Source organism: Montipora foliosa, chromosome 1, assembly GCF_036669935.1.
Source record: "Montipora foliosa isolate CH-2021 chromosome 1, ASM3666993v2, whole genome shotgun sequence".
NCBI classification, from domain to species: domain Eukaryota; kingdom Metazoa; phylum Cnidaria; class Anthozoa; order Scleractinia; family Acroporidae; genus Montipora; species Montipora foliosa.
In genome coordinates, this window is record NC_090869.1 from 59,352,894 (window position 1) to 59,362,893 (window position 10,000).

The 10,000-nt window shown below is 40.3% G+C and overlaps 2 protein-coding genes and 1 pseudogene across 3 annotated transcripts in view; 2 read left to right on the forward strand and 1 right to left on the reverse strand.

Moving 5' to 3' along the window:
* Positions 1-292, forward strand: part of LOC138002811 (uncharacterized) — a 4,639-nt gene extending 4,347 nt beyond the window's left edge. Inside the window, exon 6 of the mRNA XM_068848797.1 lies at positions 1-292. This exon is cut by the window's left edge and continues 1,107 nt beyond it. The gene's annotated coding sequence lies outside the window, so the exon portion shown is untranslated.
* LOC138002913 (carbonic anhydrase 3-like) overlaps positions 1-10,000 on the forward strand; it is a 46,486-nt gene that overhangs the window by 19,540 nt on the left and 16,946 nt on the right. Inside the window, exon 1 of one of the 2 annotated variants that reach the window (XM_068848887.1) lies at positions 5,077-5,548. The exons of the other annotated variant lie outside the window; for it this stretch is intronic. Within the exon in view, the coding sequence (XP_068704988.1) occupies positions 5,345-5,548 (204 nt within the window). The 5' untranslated portion in view covers positions 5,077-5,344. Of the gene's footprint in view, positions 1-5,076; positions 5,549-10,000 lie in introns of those variants that run through there. 2 annotated transcript variants of the gene reach the window in all.
* LOC138002824 (uncharacterized) lies at positions 145-2,200 on the reverse strand (annotated as a pseudogene).

Genomic DNA, 10,000 nt, shown 5'->3' on the forward strand with positions numbered 1-10,000 from the left:
AAGGAAACTCATCCTGAAAATTCGAACTGAAAAACTGCTCAATGGAAAGAAGTACAAGTGGTTGTCATGTCACTCACTGGAATAAGTGTGGGACTGTAGGTAATAAGAACTGGATACTGGCCAATTGATTTTTTTTCTGCATTTCTATGGATGAGCTGCACAAATTTTCATAAAATGCTTGAAGTTGAACAATTGTGTATATATGATGAGAGCTAGTACATGTAATAACAGCTGGTTTTCATTGCTTAAACACTGAATAGACTTGTAGCTTCTAAATAAACAGTGAAATCCACTTCCAACGAATAATTTAATGCTCCCTATACCCCATATAAACCCCAGTGAGTGATGGGAACTGTGCCCTTATTTTTAACACAACACAAGAAGGGCACACACGTCTGTTCCCTCTCCCCAAGTGCCCATGTCTGGCCAATATAAATTGCCTATAAGCAGCTTTTCGGAAAGCTGTTGTGCTGTTGTCCTCCCTATCATTCCTGATATCTCCCATATTACGAATGCACAGTTGCAGTACATCAGGATCAAGACATAATTTGCCAAAGCGTGCAGATGTTGTTATGCAATTTCTTTGCTGGCAGCATTTATTTTCTATTGCTTGTGGCATAGGCCTGCACAGGCTACATACACACCACTCGACCAGTGGGGCACTCCCTGACGGGCCAGGATCAACTTCACCAGCTGATGGTTCAGCCACTGCTGTGGTTGTTGCGCTGGCAAGTGCAGTTTCGGTGGTGTCTTCCTCCCCAACCATGTTTGTGCCCTCTGCATCTAAGTCATCCTCCATTATGAGGAGAGTGTGAATATAATCCATACTCCCCACTCCTCTGCGAAGACTTCGTACAGCCAATTTCCTCACCATCCCTTCATCAAGAGTAGCAATAAAATCCTAAAACCATTTAAAAGCAATGTAATTACTGTGCTGAATTATATCACAAGGATGCCGGCCAACATAATAACAATAACTTTAAAGTTATGTTTAATTGAAACCAAATACTTGTTAGGGTTAGTGGGTAAACATTTTCCACAAATTTTTATCACATACAAAGCTAACAGGCTTGACAACAACAACAACAACAAGTTTATTTCTCTCACTTTGCCTAGTTAAATAAATACATTATGAGAAATAAAAATAAAATAGGAGAGCACTGGCTGCCTAGAATAACTGAGAAGTAATAATGATAGGCAGGCAAGAAACACAAGCACATAATCTAAAATATTTCATTTACACAAGGTAAGGAATGATGTTGTCTTTAATGAAAATGCTTTAATGAAAATGCTCCTAAAACAGAGTACACTATACTAGGAGATAAATAAATAGTAAATAATTAAAATAGTAATAAATATATGTAAAAGAAGAAGCTTATTTACATTTCAATTTTTAGAATAGGTATCTACATTTAAAAATTGCCCACTGTACAAAATTTATCCACACAAGATTGAATCTGGAGTTCTCCAGATCTTATCTGGAGTTGGAGTGTAGTAAGGTCTAGATTATATACGAGATTTTGGTTGCCGCAGTGGAAAAAAATTCGCACTTACAATACACACGTGGCAGTGCAAGAAGGTATTCGTACACACGAAAGCAACTTCCCTCGAGATGCACCGATTGTACAAGAGACGAGAGAATGGATTACCTTCACGTCATTGTTTTCTTTGATGCGTTGTTGCTCTTCACTTGGAACATCGCCGCCACTCGATAGACGAAACCCATCGAGTCTAGGTCGCACTCTTCTTTGAGCGGGTTGAGATGTATTATCCTGTAAAGCCTAAAAGTCAAAAAGCAAAGAAAATTTAGAGCCAATTCAGCCTGCAACTTCAGGGAATTTCTGACTGTAAACATACTCTGTTTCTGCAAGGTTTATCCCTTGTTCCACATTTGCAGTTATTGCTGCAAAGCACATTTCTTCCTTTGCAAGGGCATCCTCGGTTGCTGTTCTCCTTGCGCTTTGTAGTACACGCACTTTTGCATTTACAAACCGTTGAAGGAGTAGCAGATGCTTCCTAATGAACAAATACAAAAATTCTGAGCGACCTCGTTTACATGAAAGTCATGAATGCAAAATACATGTAAATTATTTTCACTTACCGGCAAATCCACAATGGCGTCCGACATTTTCCGAGAGCGCGAGAGCGAGTGACGACGCGCGTGCGCAGCTCATGACACTGTCCCTTTAAGTTGGCGATTGGCGATGACATCAGAAATGATAAGGAGCAGTATATAACAGATAAAGTAAGGGTCCTAAAACAGAGCCCTGTGGTACACCGACAAGCCATGACAAGCAGGTCACGTTTCGTTGAGTGAGATTGATTGATACTGACAAATTGTGTACGACTACAAAGATAGGACTTGAACCAGTTAAGAACAGTGCCGGTAATTCCAAAACGCTTTTCAAGCCTAGACAGTAAGTCATGGTTAACAGTGTCAAAAGCGGCTGATAGATTCAAGAGAACCAGTATTACACTGTTCCCGTTGTCCAGTGATATCATAATGTCATTATGCACCCTCATTAAAGCTGAGTCTGTGCTGTGACAACTCCTATATGCGGACTGAAAGGGCATATGTAAATCGTTACAGGCCAGATGGTCATTAAGTTGTACAGCGACTGCCTTTTCAATAAGTTCGGAGATATTAGAGACTGGACGGAGGTTGGCAAAAACCTTATGGTCAGCTGTAGGCTTTTTCAACAACGGTCGAAGCATGGCACATTTTAAGTCCTCGGGCATTTCACCCGTAGTCAATGACAAATTAATGATTCTCGTAAGCATAGGTAACAAAGCGTGACAACACTTGGCCATGGTTGAAGCTGGAAGCGGGTCAAGTGTTTGTACTGGATCTTTTGACTTAGGCCCGGGTCGCACTAGTAGACAAAATTGTTTTTGTTGTGACAAAATTTCAGACAAATATCTGTTTCCGGTAAAATTTATTTTGTTATGTTTAGGGTCGCACGCAATTTGCATTCCTGTCATACACGCATCAATGTGCACAAAAGAAAACTCTCCTACTCCCGCTAAAAGTGTGTCACGATATCACGCTATATTAAAGGCAAGATGCGGCTTTCGCATTTGTTGGACTTGCATGCAGGCTAGAATGGCAAATGAATACAATCTGCACTGTATGTACAGACTTCATAACTTGAATATCCAACTAGCGTTGTTGGAATACGAGCGTCAGATCAGACAGCATAGACGGACCGAACGTTGGTTGACTCAAACACTTCTTGCTGACCAAAATAATTACTTGTATCTGGAGCCACCGCTCTTAATGGCATATAAAGAGCACTGAAACTCGCATATGGCCTTGAAGGATCCATCGGCTTCTTAGCCTTCTCAACAAGATGGGAGCCAAATTACAAGTAAACTTGATTTTATCGCGTTTTTCATTTGCTGTTTGCGTCACGAGTGACAGTTTCATAGCTTTTTTGATTTTTTGTGACATTTTGGCGAGGTCCAGAGCTTGGCAATTTTAAGTGCCGGCATCTTTGAACATTTGGTACATTCCGCTCATTTTTGACAATGTCTGACAAATCGGTCGCACTGGAAAAAACTACCTGTTGACAGAATTTTTGTAAAACAAACAACTTTTTAAACTAGTGCGACCCGGGCAATATTATTTTGATGTTTCTCAATGACATCATGCATATGATAAATAACAGTTCCCATAGGGTAGCCATTAAGTAACAAAATCTTCTTGAGGTCATCTAAGGCAAACTGTAACAATGTTACCTTGGGTGCCAGAGGTTTTTTTCTCGTTGGGGGCGACAGACTATTGAGCGGCGAAGCCGCGAAAGCGAGTCGCGAAGCGGAGAGAAGCACGACCAGCACTACTCTCGCCGACCAGCACTACTTCGCTTTGTCGCAATACTGATGAAGTATGTTGTAACATACGAAACTAGAAGGTTATAAAAGTTATGCAGGTCAAGCAAATCTTTCTCTTCATGTAACCAACTTGCGTGCAATGAAGATAAAAGGGCTCATTGTACTCTGGCAAATGCTTGTGAACTAGTTTTTCTCACTTAATTTTTTGAGGTATTCGCCCCGGGAAGGGGGGGGGGGGGGAGGGGGACTCCCATATAAAAAGGGGAGGGATGCTCCTCGTCTCCCTTAGAGGTGTAAATTTCGGATTTGGGTCTCACTTAGTGATTTGGGAAAAACGCAATGATATGTGGCCATGCACGTGAAGGTCTCCTTTAGGGTCGCGCGCGAAGAAATGTAAAAGTGTATATTTACACAAAGGCTCGCCGGCCGCCTTTTTTTTTTTTTTTTTAACCTGATCCTCATTACTTTTAACTTTAAACCCATTCATTATATGCCGGTCTTCACCGGATCCGAAATAATTAATGTCCTTAAAGCAAAAGAACAAAACCAATATAACAACATATACCTACTCAGAAATTTATAATTGGAGTAACAACGGTTCTTTATTCCTGAGTCATACGCTATTTTAGTCTGGTATATGAAAGTCTACCCATTAGATGTACTCAGTGCCCCTACGGAAACACAGGAATGGTCTCCACTTTCATACTCTGGCCTTGTTTATATTACCCCACTGAAGGCCTTAAGAGAAGTTTTTTTTTTTTATTCTGAATGAAAAAGCGGTCGCTTGGATGTATTCACGCCTTGAAATTCTTGGTAAGCTAAAAGGAAGATCTGCAAGGTTCGCGAACGAGGGAGAGAAATATCATTGATCAGTATAATTACTGGTGATGCATACGCACCGGTCACTGGCTAGCAAAAACTACAGGCTTTTGGAAATCCACGAAAAGGTCAATCTCAAAGCTTGGAAGTGCTACAATAATTCCAACGTATAATGACTCTCAAGCGTTATCTCACGTGCCTCAGTATCGTCACGCGACCCAATTTAAGCGGATGCCCATAGTATCTGCCTTACGGTTTTTGGCTAAAAGTATAAACTACATTACTTTACATTTACGCAGCCGGTTTGAGATTTTTCCTGTTTCATTTAATATCTCACGGTTCAACGTTCCTCGAAGCGTCTTTTCTTGGACTCAATCCCTGCTAACCGTTCTGTGCACGTGCACTACACGTGGAAATCAATAATGGATGTGAAATTTAGCCATGAATAGCTTTATTATAATTTCCGCCCTCCTAACTGTGATAACCTTTTAGTCGCACAGGTCATGCGAAATAGAAGGACAGGAAACATTAGTGCATAAGTGCAGAGATACTAGCGCACCGTAAACTGGCTCAATCTTTTTTTCGCGGCAATTACAAAATCCCGGGGATAACTTGTAATTTTGTCAACTGGTGGCCGTATTTACTGCAAGGCAAGTCCGACACCACCTTACATTGAACTCAGCAGAGACAAGACATGCAATTTATTAGGAAATCAGGTCCCTTTCTTTGTATTCTCTACGGTCAAGCACACTTCTTCTTGTCAGTCAGCATTATTTTGGGGTGTTCAACAATGGCACCGGAAGAAAAGTGGAGCAAAAAACTTCACTGCAACTGCACCCATTCCATTGCATGCATGATAAATGAGACGACAGATAGTCCTCGCGAATCGACCTTTATGGTAAGTGTGCAAAGCCTGTTAATTTGAGGCACTGTCGTGTATTTAATTGAATTTTGTGAACCGAATGAATATTCGAACTGTAGCATTGCATGTCATCCGGTGCCTCAGCTTTACTGAAAAATACTCGCCTCCTCAGTTATAAATAATGTTACTGTAATCGGTGTGATCATCGTGTCAACCACCCGTTAATTTTAACAGCTTCCTTTTAGAAATGAGAAAATAGGAGATTATCTCATAATTCTCCTAAAAAAATTACATCGCGTCGGGTTAGACTCCTTGATAGCGGTTGGTTTATGAAAGACCAATGAATATTAGTTAGCACTGAAGTGTTCTTACATTTGTCTACATAAGTGTAAAGAAAACATCATTTACAGACCCAACACGATGCTCTTAGTAGCACCATGTAACCTTACGGTCTCAATTATCGACAAACTCAAACAAAGTCAAATATTTTATTAGTAATTTATCATTTCACTCTTTATCATGGGCATTTGAGCGGATAGAGATTCGATGTGTACCCTTCAGGTATTGACAGCATGAATCGTTTTTGATATTTACTGAAAATTCGGTTTTCATGTTCTTTTGGTATAAACGGAATAGGATTTTGGTTATTTTTTCTTGTCTTGCAATGTTTTGGCGACATTGTGTCGGGACCAGTTGCACGAAACATTTTACAGTGTGACCGGCGCCTTTAGCCATCTTGTCGGCAAAAAAAAAAGCGTGGCTAGGGCACGCGGATTATGCAACATAAACGTGAGGCACGAGACCAGCGGTTACAATCGATTTGCGTTTCTAAGACAAAGTAAAATTTATAAGTGTACACTCTATGGAGAAACGTGTCCAGGCATTCTAGAATCGGTCAGGGTTGGTTAAACACTCAAAATGCGAAGTCGTATCCAACCTTTTTTTGAGCATTGAATTTCAGCCCACCTGCGAAATTCCCATATTCTACTGGAAATGAATAAACGGGATAGACTTGGAGTAAGTCGCCCACGAAGCTGACGGGATTTAAACCCGCGTGATAATTCCTCGCGGCTTTCGCAACTTTTCCATCCTCGACTCGTTTTTTCAAAGGCAATAGGTAACTTGATCACATTTTGTGAATCGGGTTTGTTCCTGTGTAGTGAGTAAACAGTGTTACAAATTAGCGAAGGGTTAAGAAATTATCACGATGATTTTCTGGTTTTCTGTGAAAAACAGTACAAAGTTCCCCAGGGCAAAGTTCATTCGCTTTCCTACTTGACTAAAGTTCATTCCTATTCGCTCTTGCTCATGCGCAAAACCTTCTGTCAATGGATAAGGACATCAGTCTGAAAGCTAAGCATTTTCGATTAAATGACTCGGCTCAAATAATCCAGATAGGTTTTAACGCTACATTCCATGCTTGGTACGCCTGAAAAAAAGGTGGTTTTTAACCCAAGCATTGTCGATGCTTTATAATCGGTATAATCCAGGCCTTGGTTATCTCAGTGGTGTCCAGTTGATAACTAAATCGATTTTGACAACAGGGGATAGCGCCGGATTTACCCAATAGATTGGGCTTCCAACTTTTCGACTACTCGAAGCCTGAAGGTTAATTGAAGGTTTATTTGTGGGACTCCTCTAAATAGGAAAATACTGATATATTTACATGGACAAATATATCCGAATTCAGTTAAGATCACCTCTTGCTGCGTAAACAGGAAAAGGAAGAACTTAAGTACGTGCAGTCATGATGAACTCAATGGATCAACTTAAAAAATAACAATTCAGTTGTTACATGAGATGAAATGTTCTGCGTCTACAAATTACATGACATTTTAATCATTCCTTTGAGGCTTTCCCGTTGGAAATGTGTTTATTTCTTTGCTTCTTTCCGGTTATGTTACGGAAACATTAACATTACATTTGGCATGGGTCGCACTTGGGAAAAGATTTCAACTTTGCCGACCGAAAAAAACACAAAAATTCGAAACCGCAATCGGAAATGAAAACTTTTAGTCAACGTTGTAGGGTCGTACTACAGTGGAACCTCGATTTAACAAAGTCGCCGGGGACTGGCCAAATTTGTTCGTTAAATCGAGCGCCGGGTTCGTTATATCAACCTAACTTGATGGGGGAAACGACCAAAATGTTCGTTATATCGAGGTCATAGTTAATGATTGATTTGTAACACAGGTGACTTCTGTCACGCAATTCAGTGCAATTTTTGTCACCCAGAAGTGCCGCGTTTTGAGATGCAATTCATTATTAAGCATGGTGGCTTTCAGTAGCAATTATTTTCACTACTTTTGAGCAGACGCGCAGCTTTTCTTTACAAAAGAACGACACTTTCAGAGTAGCGATTTAAAAATGTTGCAACATGGAGGTTATACAGAAAATTGTCTATGTAAACAAGGAAACGGGCTTTAGTGTTGTTATGTTGCACTACCCAACATTTCCGCATTGCAAAGATTTACTGTTTTTGCTTTAATGTCTGTACCTTTGCCAAAAGCATTTACAGTCCAAACATAACTATATCAATGATAATCAAGAGTTTCTTCAGTTTCTCAACACGCGAGTTGCGTTCTGCGAATAACAAAACTTAAAAAAAAAATGGTAGATGCTTGCATAGTTAGTAGAGGGGACTAACCAGTCTCCTCTACTAGCTATGATGCTTGGAAATAGAAACCAGCAGCAGCTTATGCTTAATGAAAGGATTCTTTCAATATAGCTTGTCTCTGTCTTTTGGCTTGCATCCTCAAAAATGTGTCCTCCTTTGACGAGAAGGAACGCAAAACCTGTCATAACAAGATTTCTTAGCGCTCTCACTGCTTCAGTAGCTTCAATAGGACGGAGTGGCTCTGACTCTAGTACAGAAATCGTCTGCATCTTCTTGTTCTTCATGGTTGGCCGAATCCACGGACTGGACTGCTTGGTGTAGTGTCCAGTGGCCCCATGAGACTCTAGTAATTATTTATGCACGGCGCTGCAAGAGAACATTGTGGGGAATTAGCATAACGAAAGACGATGTAGCGAGGCGGACAGTACATTAACGTGAACGAACCCTTGAACATTACACTTCCAAAGCTTCCCGACTGTCGCCTCTTGGTCTTTTGGTTGACACTCAGTCACAACATTGTTATCTAAAGATACAAAGTCACTGAATGATATCTCTGCAAGAGAGGGACAATGATGGGTAATGCTTTCCCATAGGCCTCCGCCAGATGCATCTGTTTCTTCTTCCTCGTCCGACTCAAACGGATCATGCGAGGGCTCTGCTTCGTCCTCTGGGAATTATCCTGCTTTATTCCAGCAGTTGCTGATTGTTGTGATGCTTACATTGTCCCAGGCTTTCGCCATCATAAAAACAGCATCTGCGAGGTTTGTTGCTTCAACAGGTTTATTTTCATCCAAGAGATTATAAAGGTAAGAGAAGTAATCCCTCATACTGGCCCTGTTCCCATCGTAATCCCTCTTAGGTTATTTTTAGATGATATCAATTTTCCCGCGGATAATGTTACCTCGCGCGTTACGTGGAAGTTTCGTGGAGGAGGGAAAGTGCAGCAAATTCTGTACGATGCCACTCACCGTTTTCAAAATTGAGTTTCATGGCCTGATAAAATTCATTGTCTGCAAGATACAGGTTTCAAACGTACATCCTTGGAATTGCTTAACTGTCTAGTTTACAGCGATACCAATTTGAAAAATCAAACCGTGTTAAATAGCTTTGTCAGACGCAGATATGTTTACCTTGGTTGCATTGCGTTACTTCTCCATTTTAGTGCGCACTTTTTCATCGTCTACAAAATTCTGTCGCTTACAAAACTCGTCTCCGTCAAGATACAGTTTGCAATCATATATCATGGAAATCGGTTAACTGTATAATTCACTCTGATACCAATTTCACGTTTGTCTAATGTAGGAAACCGTGTTAAATAATTTGTAAGAGGGAGCTATATTTTACGCGTGCGTTGCAAATTGACTTCAATCCGATCTTACGGGTTTAAAAATTTTTATCGTGCGGTCAATTAAAAGTTTCCTGTCATGTGTGGTACTGTTTGAAGGCGTTAGCTGCCTGATTTATGAATGTCATAGACTATTAAGTCATCATAGTTTAAGTCCGCTAAGAAAATCGAGAACGCGTTGACCAAGTCAGGAATATGTTACTTGGTGACTGTAGTCCGCGATATTTCATTGTGTACAAAATTCTGTCGCCTATAAAACTCGTTACTTTCAAGATACAAGATGCAAAGATGTATAATTCAAATCGCTTAACTGTGTTGTTTACAGTGACACCAATTTCAACACTGTCCAATGTACGAAACCGAGTTTAATAATTTTGAAAGATGCAGGTATAACATGCGTGCTTTGCAAATTTACTTCCATGCGATACCACTTGTTCATACATTTTTATCGCACTGTCTGTTCAAGTTTTCCTTTCATTTCTGATATCTGTCTAATTTATGAATATCTAAGAATTAATTCGTCAGA